The sequence below is a fragment of the Xiphophorus hellerii genome, chromosome 10 (genome assembly GCF_003331165.1).
Source record: "Xiphophorus hellerii strain 12219 chromosome 10, Xiphophorus_hellerii-4.1, whole genome shotgun sequence".
NCBI lineage: Eukaryota > Metazoa > Chordata > Actinopteri > Cyprinodontiformes > Poeciliidae > Xiphophorus > Xiphophorus hellerii.
In genome coordinates, this window is record NC_045681.1 from 4115596 (window position 1) to 4135316 (window position 19721).

Below are 19721 nucleotides of genomic sequence, written 5' to 3' on the forward strand. Positions count from 1 at the left end.
ACATAAAATTTAGTATTTAGGGGGATTTTAAACATAGTAAATCTGTTAATGCGACGTATGAATGGGGGCGGGGACAGAAAATTTTATTGTTTGAGATTTGACGGATTGATGGGGCATTGACCAATAGGGTTCAAGAGCAAGTCCCCACCAGCCAATCAGAAGTCAGAGCTGCGTGTAACTTTGGCATAATTAAATCCACTACAGCGTGGTTGCGGTGGAAGTGTTTTGAGTTTGCCATTAAAGCCAGAACACTGGAGGGGGAAGAGAACCACGTCTACTTTCGCAACTTTCAAGGCCGTCAAAAACACACCTCGGCCCGAAAAACACATAATGAAACAGGCCTGTAAATGAGCTCTGAAGACGGAGGAGTTGACGTTAGGGTGACTTTTTTTTAAGCTAGCGCTGCTTCCTCGTTCGACAGAGGGGTGAAACATCTCAACATCCTCACAAAGAAACTTTGCTTTGCTAGGCTGCTAACTCGAAAACGACCAAGTCAACAACAACAAAAAAAAGTACCACTAGCGACGGCGCTTGCTCAATAAAACGTTTATATGTCGAGCTGAGTGACGTTAACTTCTTTAATTCACTGTGAAAGCTATGTGTGCGGCTCAGGGGAGAACTTTGTAACGGTTTCGAGTAATCATCATCATCACTACAGGAGGAAGAGCTGCAGTGGGTAACTTTAGCCAAGCTACGAGCAGCAGCCCAACTCGTACAGCTGAAACTGGGCTGCCAGTTTTTAGGTGATTAGTTCAAGCTGGTTCCCGCAGACATGTCCGGCCGAAGTGGACCTGGACATCCCCGGCCCGGCTCTCTGGGTCCGCAGCCCCTCAAGGCGACTGTTCCCTTCAGGCTGGCCAGCAAGCCGCGACCGAACCGGAGGGATGGGAAGTCAGGTATGGACTCAAAACACCTGTTAAGCTCTGACTGGAAACAGAAACTTATATAACATCAAATCAGGCAAGAATGACGAGGATTTTTATACAACTTTTACTCTGGAAAGATGTCATATTTGTCCCCCAAATCAATTTTTTAACAGGAAACTTACTCCAGACAATTAATGCTTTAAATGTACAATATTTTTGACTTATTTATCTGTAATCTGGACACGATCTGTAATTCTAGATCAGAGCCATCTTTGCTCTCAGTACAGCTGAATAAAACTCGTCAAGAGCTGCAAATGTTTTGACAAAAGGGCGACTTACAATTTGAATAAATGTCTACTGGAGGAAACGTTATACTTTTTAAACAACCACCATTTTATATCTATTTTTACGCTTTAAAGTGAAGCAAAACGAGTCAAGAAAGTTGACATTTGTGAAAAATATTGATTTAAAAAATATTGGTGGTACTTTTAGTATGATTCTGTTGTGGAAATGCACCTAATTTTATTTTAAAGAAGGTCTATATGTTTTTTAACTTGTTTATTATTAGCTGATGTTGTTTATTGTGAAAGTTTGTTGCACACCACTGTTAACAAAACACCCAGTGTGGTACCGCGTAGGAAGAAATAAAATTATATCAATAATCAAACACTAATGGGCTTCTTACAAAACAATTAGTTATAAAATGCATTTAGTTATTTTAGGTTCTTAATGTTGCGTTAAATATTAGGTAAACAAATAGGAAGTGCGTAACATGTACTGAGAGTCTGGATGTGATTTTTCTATTTGCAAAATAAATTCTTAATTTGTTTTCTGATCTGGAGAAGTTTCATTCTCCTCCAAAAGGGCAGAAGGTTACCGAACTTAAAGGTTACTGCAGTTTCACAAACCCCTTTCCTGCCTGATTGAATGTATTCATGAGGTGGTTTTTAACCCAGTAGCACTATATTTAGTTATGACTACCAGAATAAATAGCTACACCAAAAGTTTTTTTAAAATGGCTTTTATTTGAAACAGGAAAGCAGTAATTGTACATAGCATGTTAGTTATTACAGTTTTAAACATCGATTTGTTCTTTTGTATGCATGAATTTAAAATAAGAGCTGATATGTGTTTTTTTTAATAGTGTAACATTATTAATGTAACAAACTGATATTTGCTGGGTCAACCTGTGTAACCTCAGTGGGTGGGGTTCGTTCAGTTTTCACACCATGACTGTCTGGTTTTATAATCTGTTTCTTGGCAGTGCAGTTCAGTAGCTTTAGCAGCAACAGGCAGGGGAGGGGCAGTGCTGTAAAACCATGTGCAACATCCATAGGTCTACGAAATAATTGATTAAATATTGGCGATGTTTCTGTGAAAAGTTTTGATGTCCTTAAAGAACAACGGTCGTTTTGATGAGGAAATTGAGATGCAGATTTTCATAGAAGGAACTTAAATATTTATCTTTTTTGAAGAATAAAATGGTCAGTTTCGTTGTCCAGATTTATTCCAAAATACTCAGAGTCCCTTACAAAACCGGATGTTTAAATGAAAACATGAATTTCTGATACAAAATGTCTAACCTGCTTGCCTTTTTTAAAAATGCATTATGTTTTTCTGCAACGTTTGTAGCAGGAAAGCCCAGGCTGCACCAGCTGAGCTCGGGGATGAGACGGACGATGTCGCTGGACGCCATCATCGGGCCATATCTGCAGGGACACTGGCCGAAAGAACCAGAAGTCCACTGCGGTCCGTCCTGCAAGGACAAATCAACCCAGGTATGCTATAAATGGAGTTAATCAGCAATAAATCGACTAATCGCATAGTAAATTAACATTACCGTGATAATTTCCATTCGTTAAAGAGAAGCTTCCCTTTAGTATCAACAAAAAGCCTCCATTTTGAAACTCGGCCTGTCACGATAAATCTTACTGGACGATAAATCGTCCTAGAAGTTATTGCGATAAACGATAATATTGTTGTTTTTGAGATCATTTTCAATTAATATAATGGCAATGACACATTCTCAAAGATCAATGAACTTTAAAATCTAGAGAACATTTAACTCTGGAACTGGAAGACATTTTAAATATCAAAAATTAACAACAAATATACTGTAGTCTCTGTAAACAAAATTATCCTTCAAAAAAAGGCTGTTTGAGACCAAAGCACCAAAATAAAAACTTTTGTCATCCAGTTTTTGATAAGAGAGAGAAAATTTAAAAAAAGCAAACAAATAATGCAAATGGAAATTATTGATCTTGTTTTAATTTATAATGCGATTAATGGATTTATTGCTACATTTGACACCCAGTAAGAAGAACTAGCTAGTTTGCACTTCCTGCCACTTTTGTCTGAATTATTATTATTGTTAATATTTTTTTTAATGCAGTTTTGGTTATTGAGTCTTAATAAACCATTTTAACTAATGTTGTTTTGTTTGTTCAGTTTGTACATTTGAAATATTTTCCAGGTTACAGTTGCGTCAATATGTTTCTATTTTTAGTTGAAAACGGTCTCAGAATGACAATATTATCATTTACCACACAACTTCTGCAGCATTTGTTATTTTACGAGTTTAAAAGTGAGTCAGAGAAATGAGTTTATCACAATTTTGTTAAAGCTCTGCATGAATTTACAGTTTAGTTTTGTTTGAGTAGGCTTGAGTCATGGTGTCTATTTATTACCCTGCAGTTTTCTGCAAAGATAGAAGTGAGACGTGAGTGGAAGGAGAGGGGGAGGGAGTGTCCGGTGCTTGCACAGCTATTACATAGTGTGAACCACAGCCATGAGAACAGTGACTGAAGTCAGCTGATGAGGCTGTTCTGGCTGCACCCATCCTCTCTGCTCCGTGTGTGCAGGGCCTCGCCACTGGTCTTCGGTTGCCCACATCCTCCACTCGCTCTGTTTTTCAGTTTCTCCTGCTCTTTTGCTCTTCTAGAAGTGTGAAGAACATATCTGTGGGTGTTAGCTGTTTAAAATATCAAGCCAAGAACGAAATAAAACCACCTTATCTGTGTGATCCAAACCAGAGGTTTTGATGTTACGTGAGGTTTATTCTTGTCGCTGTTTTTTTGGCCAGACTCACATGATGTGATGATCTGAGCTAAAAATTCACATTAAAAACCTTTTTCTGTTGTTTTTATCTGTAGACTCCGGAGTCATGGGTGGAGAAGTCCAGGAGCAGGCGAGCTAGCAACAGCGGCAGCCACAGACGCTCGGCATCGTGGGGCAGCGCTGAGCATCTTCGAGAGGTCAGTTTCTGCTTTTATTCCTCAGCAGGTTATAACTCTGGATTCAAGTGGCCAAGCTCATTAAAAAAACTAACTTTTCTGAGCTGTGATCTCATCTGCTGCTTGGAAACTTCCTGTTTTCTCACCTACATGCACATGAAAATCTGGTTACAGCATATTTCAGCTGTTATTTGCAAATGATTTTTTTTTTTTTTTAACATGCATGACTAAAGCTATTAATGCCGACGTATGCACAAATGTGCTTGGCTGTAACCTGTGTTATTTTGCAGATTGCCAAACTGAAACAACAACTGCAGCAGGGCAGCAAGCCTGCAGCCTCTGGGGTGCATGACAAAGATCGTCAGTGTTGTTGTCCTCATGGGAGCTGTAGCCTAGGAGCAACTCAGGTACTTTACCACCATCATCAAACAAACACAGGGGCCCATTGAGACTTCATAGTCTTCTACTACGACTGTCTGTGTCCAATTTTTGAATTTATACATCAAGTGTGCAACTATTTACAGGAAGTGACTGAATTAAAACACTGAAGCAACAGGAAGATCACTACATCACATGTGCTTCTTCTTCTTAGGAAGAAAGACATAGTTCTGCTTTTGAGCACAGCTGGTCATTTTGTAGTGTATGATAATTGCACGCTTGATTTGGTTTTTGAGGCTTGTGGCCACAATTGTTTAAAATAAAATCAGTTCGTAGTTTATACTGGCTATTTTAGAGCAACAAAGGCAGTCATTCTAGGCTCATTTTGTGACTTATTGTTGTGGGAAAGACCCAAAAACGCACATTTTCATAACAACAATTTGTAAATTAAAGCATAGCGTTTAGATTCTGATGCAACAGAAGTGTTGTTTCTTTAAATTCTGCATGCTCACAAAGGAAACATTAATATGAGCTGAATTATCAACAAGTCGTACCAAATCCGAGAGGAAACAAGCTAGCATTAGCCTAGCATCTCAGCAAACTCCTTCCTGTGCAAAGATGCTTAGCAGAGTTGGATGCTTGTTCACTGAAGAGTTTTTCTAGCCGAGTCAGTTAATCCGTTAGAAAAATTAAGCAACAAGTTTTTTTTAGGTCAAGTGTAATTTGGAGCATAACAACTTTCTCAAACCCAGTTCTCTGGGTTTTTAAAGTTTTTCATTCCTACCCCCCTTTTCAAAGTTCAGCAATATGTGTGCAGCAGCGCCTGTTGCAAATCAGTTTTTCTGTTTTTTTTCACATCTTTTGAGTATACTGTGACCAAGCACTCAATAATGAGAAGCTGGGATTGCGGAACCAAAGGGGCGTGGCTTAGAAATCCAGTCAATAAAATGTCACATTCATTCTGCAATCCCTTCTCACCCCTTCCATTTAAATCTGTACTTTTTTTTTTGTAAATCGTGAAATTTTATTTACACTGAAGAAATTGGCTTAATTGCATGAAAAGCTATTAAGCTTATCAATTTTTTAAGCAGAATTTCTGATTAAATTGAACAATTTCCTAGAGTTTAATATCAGATATTGGGTATATGGATTGAGTTTTTCTTTTTCTGGACTTTTGACCTTATTGGATGTGGACATGTTAGTGTGAGACCTTTCATTATCTCTTTCTGAAAGATGAAAGAATGAATTTTTTCGACACGGGGAAAATGACGAACAACCACTAGCAACATTAGCTGGTGTTCTGGATGCTTCAGTCGTTTACAATGTTGAGAAGGAATTTTCTCCTCTTTCTCTTCTTTACAACTCGGCTACATTTCAGTTCCTTGCAGCAGAAGGACAGGGGTTCATTGTCCTGTTGATGATCCAGTTCTGGTCCAAATTTGTGTACAGAAGGGTGCAGCAGGATTAGATTTAGTTTGTAGTAAGTATTTTTTATAACTTATAGATATGAGTAGAAGTTAAAATAGTCTCATCTCATATATTTAAATGTTTACATGGGCGGAGCTAAGAGACTAGGGGGCGGAGCCGAGTCTGCAGATGAGTTCCTTTAAATCGAGACTATAAAGCCACCTGTGTAGAGTCGAAACATTATAAATGTCGATCACATTTCCATGTGATTGACGGCACTTGACAATTATTGGTTGTGTTTTATAACTTTGCATTTTTTGTGTGTTTTTATGACATAACGCACTTTGAACTGCCTTGTTGCTGAAATGTGTTTTGCAAATAAACTTGACTGATTCATTTATATCAAATAGCTGAACTGGTAATGTGTGTGGTTGTTGAACTGAAGTCAGGAGCTGCCTTTAAAATGTTTTGAACTAAAAGTTAAGTGGAACGTGTTTGTGTCCTCAGACCCAGCCGGTTCCCATCCCCCTCTCGCCTCTGTCTACTCTGGTTCCCCGCCTGCGCTGCAGCGTGGAGGGCCTCAACCAGGAGCTGGAGGGCATGTTCATCAGCCAGTCTCCTCCCCCACAGCACAGGGTAGGTGTCTCTCATGTCTTCTGTCTTCAGAAAATCACAGTGATGCCTGATTTATTTTGTTCTCCTTCTCGTCAGCTGCTCGAAGTTCCAGACGGTCACCGCGCTCCGGTGCCTCTGCACAGCTGCAGCAGCGGTTCGCAGAGCGACCGCGCCACCACACCCCTCTCCTCCTCCTCCAACTGCTCCTCCCCCTGCACCTCACCTCCATCTAACGCTCTAGATGCTCCTCTGGACCCTCACCAAGGCTAGTTTATGTAGTTTATTATGCAAAATAAATCCACATTTTGGATGTTTTTGTACTTGCATTTGGCTTCTAAAATCAACCCAAGCGCTTAAAAATAAGTTAATGTTTCTTTGGTGTCTGGAAAACGAGCCGTTTCAAAAACCTGAACTCTCATTCGACGCTCACTAAGCCTGTCGCAATGACAAATTTTACTGGACAATAAACTGACCAAGAAGTTATTGCGATAAAAGATACTATTGTTGTTTTGAGAACATTTTCAAGTAATATACTGGCAAAATAAATCAAGAATACATTCTCAAAGATCAATGAACTTTCAATTGCAATGAACATTTAACGCTGGAAATGGAAGACATTTTAATTGTCCAAAAATAAATAAAACAACAAATAAAATTAATTCTGAAATATCTTTAAACAAAAAAAGGGATAATTGAGACAAAAGCACCAAACTGAAGACTTTTGTCATCCAGCTTTTGGTAGAGAAAAACAATACATTTTAATTTGTTATGCAACTAGTCACATTTGGTCGTCTGGTTTTACCCCTGTATGTGCTGTACAATGGCTGCTGGAAAAGACAAGTGTTTTGTAGTTGACTTACCGTCCAGGAAGTACTTGCTGTATTCTTGTTGGTTGTGCAGGAGGCACCACTTCTGCTTTTCAAAGATGTACGGTTGTATAATTACGAATCTGTTTGCAGCCATTTTCAGATGCGAATGTAAATGTGGCCAGAAGTAGTTTGTTTGGATTTAAAGAGACAGAGCCCTAAAACAGCTCATTCACTCAAAGGACTAAATTCTCATTATCTAAGAATGATTTTGACCAAAAAATATGATGAAACTGTTTTGTATAAACTCATCCTAACCTGTTGAAGGAAGACTGATATGTCTCCTTTAATAAAGCAGCAAACAAATACTTTATATGCATTTTTTTCCTTTTTGTTTCAGGCTCAGTAGAGAAATGTCCGCTGTCTCCAGTGTCCTCCCAAAGCGAGGCCGAGCTCAGCCAGCCGCCACAAATCTCCTCCTCTCCAGGACTCAACAAAAGCTTCTGCTTCCAGCGAGAACCTCCAGAGGGCTGCGAGAAGGTCCGAGTCTGGGAGGAGTTCAGGTACCGTTCTGCTGCTGCAGGGACGTCCAGATAATCTTAGTTTCAGGCAACATCAAGATCACAAATGTACTGAAAGGGCCGCTTGTAGCAGAATGTATTGATAAAACCACCTGTTCCACCTGCAGGATTGTTATTTGATGCTTTAACAGAAACGGTTTAGGATTCAGATGAGTCTGACACGTCGATCTTTTCTGATGAGAAACGTAAAATTAGATAATTTTTTTGTTATTTATTTATGTACATAAACTGAAAAAAATATTTTATCGTAGTTCCTGCTCCGCCTGGGAGAATATCTAGTTTCACATCCACTTTTCATGATGTGTGGAAATTGTTTTGCATTATTGGCTGAAAATGAGCTGAACTGTTGAAACTTATTAGGAGTAAAATCACTAATAGGGAGTGAAGCTGCGTTTTCATTCCCGTTTGTCTTGGTTTTAGTCTCTCACTCCCTCGGACTCATGAGTTAAACTAACAGCTTCTGGTTTACAGTGACGACATTTAGCTCTTTTTTCAGGCACATTGCTCATAACTTGGTAATCTGTTGGTAATCTGTGCATTCATGAATCCAAAACAAAATTATAAAAGTTTTAGTTTTTTTTTATTGTAGTTTAGTTTGATTGTGTAATTCTGTTCATTTGTTACATTTTGTTTAGTTTTCAGTAGTAATAATAGTAGTTTTAGTTTTTTCATACTTTGGTTTAATTGTACGTGCAAAATTCTAAAGGTTCGACGTATGGTATTGTGATTGGGTAACAAATACTCAACAGAAATTACTATTTTCAAAAAATGTATTGATTTATTGCTAAGCAACCAAGCGGGTTTGGGTAGAGTATCCAAAAATTGTCCTCAAGTAAGAGCAGCACTACTTCAACATTTACTTTTACTTTAAGTAAAAGTAAAAAGTATCAAAGAAATTACTCAAGAGTAAAAGAGTATTTGGTGAAATGTTTACTCAAGTACTGAGTTACTAATAAGATTATTAATCATAAAATTACTCAAGTGAAAGTAAAAACACTCCCAAATGTAACTGAGTAAATGTAACTAGTTACTACCCAACTCTGGTGTTTTCTCACATCGTCATTTTGCCACCAGGAGGAAAATGTATCGCTATAATTTACCAACAGCTGGCGTAAACTAAAATTAATTTCACATCAGTTTGAAAGGCTAATAAATATACTAATAAAAATGTTATCGCTATAATTTCAGTATGTTTTAGTTGGTTTTATAAAAGTTATAGTTTTCCTCCAGTATGTTCCAGTTAAATTGTTTAGTTAACGATGATAACCTCGATCCAAACTCTAAGTCCTGGTCTCTCCTGCAGTATCTCACACCACCACAAGGAGGCCCCGGTCTCCTCCTGCCCCGACCCCAACAAGGTGAACTTCACCCCCCACGGCGGCTCGGCCTTCTGCCCCGTCAGCCTGCTGAAGCCCCTGTTCCCCTCCATGGACCTGCTGATCCGCAGCCTCACAGTCTCTCCCGTCGGGAACTGCTCCGGCCAGGGCACGCCGTCCGCCGGGAACCGCGGCGCCTCTCCGGATCCGGCCGCCGCCTCCGCCGTGCTGGGAGACGCATCGGGAGAGGCGCTCGCCTTCTGATCACAGCTGCAGCTCTTTTCTGTGAAAATGATGATGCAAATGTTTACCTGGACCAGGACAGGTGTGTTTGAACTGCTCTTCTTCTTTAGTTATAAAATAATCTGATTTATAAATAACTCTGGAGGAGGGGCAAATAAATGACATGGTAGTGTGAACACCCCTGGTGAAATTTCAGGTATTTTTCCTGACAAATCAAGTCTTTCCACCTTTTATTGTGACTTCTTCCCTTAGTCCATTGCACTTTCAGTCAAATTTAACTCTAATTTTAATCCAAATTCATTCATTTGTGTTTGCAGATGTACCTTTTAGCCCCGAATTATTCATATTTCGTGACGTATTTGGATTTTAAGTCTCACCTTAAACCAAAATGTTATTTCTCAACATGATAAAACTGTAAAATGAGTTTTGTATTAAAAATATATAATAATATAGCTGTATTTATTTAAATTTGTATTAAAAATTGTGTTGCATATTAGTTATATCCTTCTCAATAATCGCTTTGTGAGTCTCGGCTTCAAAAACATTCATTTTACATCCACATCCCAGTAAAATTAAAATAATATAATAATTCGATACAATAATTTTGTGCTTAACTGTATGTTTGGACTTCAAATTTTTATTTTCTAGCAGAAATCCTGAAGGTTTTGTGTAAAAATTCATGAAAGTTTTCAGAAATGTATCCACCATTAGCAAGAAAATTAAACAAGCCCACAGCATAATGATGCCACCACCATGTTTATCTCGTTAGGGAATTCTCTCTCGAGTCCCTTCTTCTTAGTCTAGATATATGGATAATAGAATATATCGTCTGATATAGAATCAGTGCTGCTGTGGTCTTCCTGACGGGTTCACGTTTTGTTTTTGGATACATTTCTCATGGTGAGATGCTATGGAAAATAATGCTGAGGAATTTTATTTGTAGCCTTCTTATGACTGGTACCTTTAAACATCGAGGCTTTTCTGACTTTAGCTACCAGATTCACTAGAAAGATGGTAGATAATCTGAACGCAATTAAAACAAGAGGTTATTGCTGCTTTTTCCCCCAAAATCTTTGCTCTTCAACAGATCAGTTCAGAATATGTCGCATTAAAAGTGGAAAGTTTTGATTATTTATCAGAATTTCCTTTAAAAAACAACATTTTACCAGGGGTATGAACACTTCTGAGCTCCGTCGAAACCCAAAGGAAAGACTTTATAAGCTACAATTTGCTTCCAGAAACTCAAAACATTTAAATTGGGGTCAATCAGTTTTATTTTCCAAAGAAATTTATGGCCAAAAAAAAAAACATACAACAGAGCTTTGACTTTACTAGCTTCACTTCCTGCCTAGATCCTCCTCTTTTTTTATGTTTGTCCAAAATATCAGGAGTCTAGGTCTTCTGAGAACACTCACCTCTTATTAAAATGAGTTTTCTTCCTTGTTTTAGGTATTCAAAGATATTTATGTGTAACTGGATGTTGCTAGTGCATGACAAATCAGCTGGTAATCTTTGCTTGACTCAAGAGAAGACAATGAAATCACTTTTTTTGTTTTATTCTACTAGACTGAAGGGAAATTTCCGTTTGTTGGAGTTGGGTAGCATTTATACCCAAGAGCTTCACTTCCTGCTTTAAGGTAGTTTGTTGTTTTTGTAAAAATATGTGAGTTAGTAGTTAAAGATGTTGTTTTTCGATGTTGGTGTATCAAGAATACACCAGATGGGTGTGTTTTTGACACTATGTTGATAGTTTTGAGGTTTCACGGCCTAGTTGACTACCTAACCAGTTTTAGTGGTATAGATGTGTCGCCTTTAATGTTTGCTTTGATATGTTTTCGTTCTGCCAAGCTGACAAGTCGATCAACTAGTTTTATTTCCGGTAGACAAGTTTGCACAGATTGAACTGTTACCTTTGAGTTGCAATTCTTTGTTGTTTTCTTTTGTTTTTTTACATTCATACCTTTTGTACTTCATTGTAAATCTTAAGAGTAGTAAAGTGCATTTTGTACGTCTTTATCAGTTACCTGCAGCATAAGCTAAAAGTAAAAAGAAAAAAAATCCTGTTATTTCTAGTTTTGTTGATGTTTGTTTGTGGCAGGTTTTTCATCATCAGGTGGAGTTTTATGCACTTCCAGGAGAGGATGTTTGGTTTTTTTCCACTTTTTACACATTTCTGGGTAAAATGTCTGACAGATTTGTGTGTGTGTGTGTGTGTGTGGGCGTGTGTGTGTTAGTGAGCATGGTGATGGAGACTTGATTGATCTTTTCACTAACTTGTAGGTTTTTTTTTATTGTTATTATTATTATTAAAAATACAGAATAGAATTGTTCTTTTCCCATTTGATATAAAATGCTTCCTTTCTGTTTGGATGTTGGGAATTTGCTGTTTTCTCAGGTTCTGTGTCCTGTCCACATAAATATAGTGTGACAATAAACTCTGGTTTCTGTCATTTATCCACTTCAAACTTTTTACCACATCTGTTAAAAAAATACAAAAAAGCAACCTTGAATCGATATAAAGTAGCCCATTTTTTCTCATTTTCAGTTTTTCAAAATGGATATTTATTGTCAATCCAAAAGTTGACAGGGATGAGGGAAGTTGTAAATAAAAAAAATAAAATAAAGTAAAAGGTGGAGTAGATTTATTCCAAATACTTCAGAAGTTTAATGATTAATCTCAGAAATTTTCTAGAAAAAACTTTCAAAAGTCAAAACATTTTCAACATTTGAAACTCAGAAATTTCTAAATTTTTAGTAGAAAATTTCTGAGATTAATTTATAAATTTCTGATATTTTTTGGCAGAAATTTACTACTTGCTACTTTTTTCTCTCTCTATGATTACATGATTGTAGATTTTGCACATTTCTTATATTTAAAGAAAGTCTTGTAGTTTGGACTTTTTTTCTCTTGATTGAATGACTTTATTTTCAGTAATAACAGAATTTTGGTCACTTTCTTTAAAAACTCTTGCTATATTTATCCAAGTTTAATAAAAAAAAAGCTAATTTGTTTTGTTTTTTTTTTTCAGAAAAAGTCTCTGGATAAATGTGGTTTAATATTTTCTTTTAAAGCTTGACTATAAAAATATGAATGTTTTGTCAGAAAATTATGTTGGTAATTATTTAACCCGTATTAAAAACTTGTATCACTTTTGAATTGCAGTTTGAGGGGGCTGCACAAAATCAGTCTTAGGGCCACCAAAGGCCCCTGGGCCACACTTTGGACACCCCTGACTTGGTCTCTTCTGTACTGATGTAAAATGAAAACTAGTTACTATAACTTCTGTTGACTCCAAAGTTTGCAGATGTGGCCCAACGCAAATGCAAACTCCGACCCTTTAGCGCCCTCTGCTGGTGCGTGACCCACGCGGGCGTTTAAATTCACAAAGATTTGTAAAATAAAAATCAATTTTGTTGAGGCTAATTAAAAATCTCGGTCACTTTTCACCAGACAGTGAAGCCATTTTGGTTTTTATCACCATCATTTAAAAAATGATAAAGATTTCCCCCCCTGCTGGTCGCAATCATTGTTTTAGTTTTGTTTATATACTTTTGTAATATTTAAATTAATGTAGAAAAAATGGAGAACAAAGAAACATTAAAACTCTTTTGTTTTGGGTTAATTTGGATCTGAATGAGTTTTGACCTGCTTTTAAGGGTTTATTCCATTTTTTAAATGAGAGATTTTGTTCTAGTTTCTTGTGCAAATATCTGTACATTTGAAATAAGACAAAACTAACTTTCAGCGAGACATTAGAGTTTGATATCAGTCAATAATTCCTTTTATATTGATGAAAAGGTTCTAGTTCCACTGGCATAACAAAACATTTTTACCCATGTTAGTTACTTGTAAGTCAGTTTTGTCTTATTTCAGGTACACTAAGATATTTGCACTAGAAACTAGAACAAAACTTAGTCAAATTTGTGGAGGTTATTTAGTTTTTTTTGCAATGTGGCACAAATATTTGGTACTTTTTTAGTTTGATTTACAGAAACAATATTAGCAACTCTCAGTAGACTGAGCTGTTTTCCTTCTATGCAGCTAAATACGAGTAATAACATTTCCTTCCAGATGTGTTTGTGAACAAAATGTTAAACATCACCCTGACTTTACTAAGTGTAAAGCATAATATAGTTCATTTCTGTTAGTAATTCAGTTGAACAAAGTGGTATATTTCATGTATTTATCATCATAGAAATTAGAATGTTGCACAAGAACAATAAAGAGTTTTTTGTTTTTTTTGTCCAAGTGTATGAATAAAAAGTTGAGTGGAAGGAAAAGATGCACAAGCATAAGGGAGGATTCTGATGGAGTTTTGGCTCAATTCTTTGTGATTTATTATTTATTTAAAAATTTAAAACAACGTATCTTTCATTGAAATGCATCAAAGTTGTGGGCAAAATGTGAACATGTGATTGTAAAAGCAGTGACGGGCGGCAGCAGGTGATTTTTCTTTAAGAGGTCCGCAGCCTCGCGGTGTGACCGGGGTCCGTGTACCCGGCTGGGATTGGCTGGCAGCAGAGGAGTGGGTGTTCAGCTCCGCTGCGTGCCTCCAGGCCTGCAGAAAGAAGATCCGCAGCAGCTCTGCCTGTTTGTCCGCAGATTCCTATAAACCCAACAGACTCCGGTCGCTGTTGCGAAAAGACCCTCCACCATGTCCATGTTCTCGGTCGTCCGGAAGCAGATGAAGAGTCACCCCTCTGTAAGTCTCAAATGCTGTAATTTAATTTATTTATGTTTTCTCCTGTGCTTATTATCCTTATTTGACATTGAAACGTGCGCGCGGAGGGGGAGGCGCGTTCCCGATTGCTGAAATATTCCCAACAAAAGGGCGATCACTTATTAAATACTATATAAAATAAAATAAAAATATATCCACATTAATGGGATCTGAACGCAATGTTTGGGAGGTTTTCCCTTCCAATAACCTTAAATCTTAAAAATTTGACCTAAATGGCTTATTTTTTTATACATAAAAACCACCAACAAATGAAAAAAGAATGGATGATTAAAACACGAACGCACCTAATTTGGGTTAATTTCTTTAGTAGAAACAAATGAATTGCCCTGATTTTTCTTGCGGTTTCCCTTTCACCTGCTGGGATTTGCTGCACTTTACACTCAGGAGCCACATCTGGCCGAACCCAGCCGGAAAAGATCCAGATGAGGGGATTAATACCGCAGCCATGCATGGTGGTCGCCAAAGCACGTCTGATATCCATATAGGCCTGACTGACTGAAGTCTATTTTTCCAAGGACGACGGGGTGAAACAGTCTGCTTTACGGCAGAGACCATATAAATAGGCCACTGGTATGTTTATGTCCTGTGCTGGTCGGTGACTCACCCATTTGCCAGTTTGTTTAGCTGGTTGGGGCATTTTGTCGTGAAAAGTTTGATTATCACACCAAATCTCCAATCTGGAAATAAAATTCAATGGACTTCAGAAGAATAACACCCCCAAAATTAATGGATAAATGATTTCAAAACCCTTTATCCCATCCATTTCAACTGATTAATATAGGCTATTTTGTTGTCGTGAAACTTTTGATATACTTTCAATATTCAATCTTTTTGGATTCCCGCAGTGGATGTCGTCAACCCAAAAATAAAACTCAGCCCTCAATTTGCATTACTTAGCTAAACGGCGACATTAGCTGCGTTTCGGTTGACCTTAAAATTGCGCATATTTAATTACGAAAATAAATTATCTTTATTTAACCGAAAATTTGCGTCTTTCGGAACGCTAATTAAGAAAAAGTGAATGTTTTTTTTTTTCATAAAAAGAGGTGGTTTTCCGGCTGAATCGAAAGAAATGTCTTTTTCCCCCACGTCACACGAGTCATGTGATCAACAACCGGATGTTGCGACTGGCGGAAATGACGAAGACTACAGGAAGTGGTAGAAGGATGATTGTCAGCAAGTTTTAAAATGACTTTCAGGGTGAACAAACTTATTTTAACTGTATTATTTATCTAATAGAAACACTGCAGTTGCAAAATGGTGTTGTTGTTTTTTACGTTAGCGGAATATCAACAAAGTTTTGTGCACATTTGTAATAGAAACAGCTTATGACAGGGGAGCAACTACATACTTTCTGAGGTGTTTGAGAAGAAATGAGGTAGCACCACTACACACCTGTAACTACAACACACAGTAGCAAGACAAAAGTAAAGTGTCATTTTATTAGTAACATAAACTAACCTGAATACTTACAAGCCTCGTCTCGATACTGAAATAATTGTCATCCATCCTGTCATCAAACAGGATTCAAATAAAATAAAATAAAGTAAAGGCAGTCACACTCACATGCATTCTACATAGGATAGTTTTTCCACCATCATTTGGCGCCCTCTTTAGCATAGCACCCATATGCGCCGCCTATAGTGCATACTCACTTTTTGGTTGTTTTCGACGGAGCAGAAATCACTTATATTCACAGTTTATCTGTACTAAGAAAAACGTTTGCCTTTTTTTCCAGAGAAAGCATCTAGGGATGGATAAAATATTGTAAAAACTTTGTTGGATGAAATCAAACATATTTTGGGCTGAAATTGCCACAGGCAGCGTTGGGTTGCCGGTTTGAATCCCTGATCCTTTCAGCCTCAGTCTCTGTGTAAATGTATAAATTACTAAATGTAGACTAAAGCCCTTTGGAGTCCTCTGACTTGGTAAAGCATTATACAAGTAAAAGCCATTTACCATTTCTTCTATTTTACAGTAAAACATGGTGGGGATGGTATTATGATCTGGGATTGTCAATGTTTATTTTAATTGTACAGGTTGTATGTAATATTAAAGGTGGAAAACATGATTTTTTTCTATTGTTTTACATCACATAAAGACTGTATATGTGAAATAACAGGGGTTTATGTTATTATTTCTTATTCAATGTAAAAAGGCTTTATTATCAATCAATCAATCAATCAAATTTTATTTGTATAGCACATTTCAGCAGCAAGGCATTTCAAAGTGCTTTACATCATTACAAACACAGAAACACAATGCAACATAGAATCAACAATCAAAGCACAGCATTAAGTCAAGTTCCATCAATAAATTTGTAATTGATTACATTTCAAATACAATTCTAAACAGGTGGGTTTTTAGTTGAGATTTAAAAGAAGTCAGTGTTTCAGCTGTTTTACAGTTTTCTGGAAGTTTGTTCCAAATTCGTGGTGCATAGATGCTGAAAGCTGCTTCTCCTCGTTTGGTTCTGGTTCTGGGGATGCAGAGCAGAACCAGAACCAGAAGACCTGAGAGGTCTGGAAGGTTGATACAATAAAAGCAGATCTTTAATGTATTGTGGTGCTAAGCCGTTCAGTGATTTATAAACTAACAACAGTATTTTAAAGTCTATTCTTTGAGCTACAGGGAGCCAGTGGAGGGACTTTAGAACTGGTGTTATGTGATCTATCTTCCTGGTTTTAGTGAGAACGCCAGCAGCAGCATTCTGGATCAGCTGCAGCTGTTTGATTGATTTGTTGGACAGACCTGTGAAGACGCTGTTGCAATAATCAATACGACTGAAGATGAACGCATGGATGAGTTTCTCTAGATCTTGCTGAGACATTAGTCCTTTAATTCTGGAAATGTTCTTCAGGTGATAGAAGGCCGACTTTGTAACTGTCTTTATGTGGCTCTGGAGGTTCAGGTCAGAGTCCATCACTACTCCCAGGTTTCGGGCTGATCGCTGGTTTTCAGTTGTAATTACTGAAGCTGTGCATTGACTCTAGATCTATAACTCTAGATCTATAACTCTAGATCGTTCCTCTTTAGGTCCAAAAATAATAACTTCAGTTTTGTTTCTGTTCAGCTGGAGAAAGTTTTGGCACATCCACACATTTATCTGCTCTAAGCATCTGTTCAGTGATTGGATGGGCTCTGATGATAATATCATATTATCTGTTTATGTTTTAACACAATAAATGCTTGTTTTCTACAGCTGATCCCCCTCTTCATCTTCATCGGTGGTGGCGCGACGATGAGCATGTTGTACTTGGCCAGACTGGCTCTGAAGAATCCTGACGTCTCGTAAGTATCTCTGCACTGCAAAAACTTACCAAGTATTTTTAGTTTAGTTTCTCATGCAAATATCTTAGTACGCTTGAAATAAGACAACACTTATTTACAAATATATATTTTTAGGAACTTGGTTTAAGTCAATAATTTCCTAAAATACATAAAAAAAGTACTAGCTAAAGTTTAAAAAGAATATTAAAAATCTATAATAGACAATGAAATAACATTGAATTGACTGGATGGCCAATTTTATATGGTTTATTTTTGACTTATTTTGAAATGGTTGAGGCTGTTTATTTGTATTTTTGTGTTTTAATATTGTTTCTGTGTTTTGAGGTATTTTGAGGTCTTTTTAGTGATTTTATTGTAATGTTTGTGCTGTGAACCCCAGGAAGAATTGTCTCTACACTGCAAAAACACTAAATCTTACCAAGTAGTTTCTAGTATAATTATATTAGTATTCTTGAAATAAAACAAAACAAACTTACAAATAACTTTTCCACAAGATTTTGAAGCTTGTTTAAGTAAATAATTTCTTAATATTGATGAAATTTATTTGTTCTATTGGCAGATTATTTCACTTATAACAAGACATTTTTATGAGATTATAAGTATAACTAGCACTTTTCATTAATATTAAGGAATTATTGAAACAAGCTCCGAAAAGTTACATGTAAGTGAATTTTGTCTTACTTTAAGTGTACAAAAATATTTCCACTGGAAAAATACGTAGTAATTTCATGTTTTTGCATTGAAGATTACCTGCAAAACAGCATAAATACAAATCTTACCAAGTTTTTTTGATCTAGTTTCTAGTGCAAATATGTTAGTAGTGCAAAGATATGTAGGCTTGCTTTAAATAAATATTTCTTTAACATTGATGACACAGTACTAGATCCACTGACAGATTATTTAATGTATAACAAGACATTTTCCCAAGTTATTAGTTGAAGTATCTGCCAGTGGAACTAGAAGTTTTTCATCAATACTAAATAATTATTTACTTAAAACAAGCTGCTATATCTTCCTGAAAAGTTACTTGTAAGTTAGTTTTGTCTTATTTCAAGAGACTAGACAAAAGTTCTTGGTAAGATTTTGTGTTTTTGCAGTGTAATGCAATATATAGTGTGATTTTAAGATTTTTTTGTTTTGAAAATCATCATATTTTAACCTCTGATATCTCCTACAATATGTCATCTTCAGGTGGGATCGCACAAACAACCCAGAGCCCTGGAACAAGCTGGGGCCCAATCAGCAGTACAAAGTAAGACATTAAAATAAAACACATGCTAGTTAATAGTTGTTATTTCTTCATATCAAGATGAAGCACAACTTGTGTTCTTATCATGCGTCAAAGTCCATGTTTCCTTCCTCACCCTGACTGTGTCCTTTCACGTCTCTTTTTCTCACTCTTCCAGTTTTTCAGCGTCAACACGGATTACTCCAAACTGAAGAAGGACCGGCCAGATTTCTAGGTCCTTTCACAACCGGGGTGCCGAGATTATGCACTGTTTTTGTTTCGCCAAAGTTCAAGTTGAATGTTGGTCATTTAACAGTTGATTGTCAGCAGGAGAGGAATCATAAACCTATACAAGTTTGAATAAAAGCAGGGTACCACCTGTTTTCTATTGATAAATTCTGTTTTTTTTCTTTTATGTGTTGTAAATTATTAAAGCAATTAAAATGATTAACCTCATTAGTATGTTAAGTTTAGTTATTCTCCAAGAGAAAATGTCACGGTCAGTTTGTTTTGCGCTTTGTTGGGAATAATTGTCTAATCTAGATTAAAAATAAATTCTTTCCCGAAGCAAGTTTACTTGAAAACAGACTTCTGGTGATGCCACAAAAGGCAACAGATCAGAGATATTTAGAGTCTTCTTGCTTTTTGTTTACTTGCATCCTTTTCACATTGAATAGGACAGATTTTGTCATTAAAAATTCCCATCTATCCATTAAAGGCTAACAATATTGACATCACTTGGTTTTTACTTAACATGAAGGTTGAGTATTTAACCAGGCAGCTGTTTCTTCTCCAGGTTAAAATGTCACTGCTTCTGCTTTCGCACTAATATTTACATTTCAGCAGTGAGCTGCACTAAAGCATTGCCAGCCCAGTGGAAGCTGTGACTTTTAAAGCAAACTTTGACCCGTCAGAAGCAGAGGATTTCTATTACTAGTATAAAACATTATCAGTAGTAAACAGAAGACTGAACCCGCCTAGAAGAAGTTGGGAAATATCACTCGAAATTGGAGCA

General features: G+C 36.8%; 2 protein-coding genes across 2 annotated transcripts; both read left to right on the top strand.

Annotated features, from left to right (window-relative positions):
* Positions 1-220: 220 nt before the first annotated feature.
* Positions 221-11880, top strand: LOC116727582 (glucocorticoid-induced transcript 1 protein-like). The gene is made up of 8 exons (XM_032575092.1): positions 221-896; positions 2499-2644; positions 4019-4120; positions 4390-4506; positions 6392-6520; positions 6596-6764; positions 7706-7868; positions 9190-11880. Exons 1-8 carry the CDS (start codon positions 773-775, stop codon positions 9464-9466), a joined length of 1227 nt encoding a protein of 408 aa, XP_032430983.1. The 5' UTR covers positions 221-772; the 3' UTR covers positions 9467-11880.
* A 2075-nt stretch (positions 11881-13955) lies between these two features.
* LOC116727737 (cytochrome c oxidase subunit NDUFA4) lies at positions 13956-19162 on the top strand. The gene is made up of 4 exons (XM_032575362.1): positions 13956-14148; positions 17390-17478; positions 18670-18730; positions 18885-19162. The coding sequence occupies exons 1-4, from the start codon at positions 14101-14103 to the stop codon at positions 18939-18941; spliced, it is 255 nt and encodes an 84-aa protein (XP_032431253.1). The 5' UTR covers positions 13956-14100; the 3' UTR covers positions 18942-19162.
* The last annotated feature ends 559 nt before the right edge of the window (positions 19163-19721 follow it).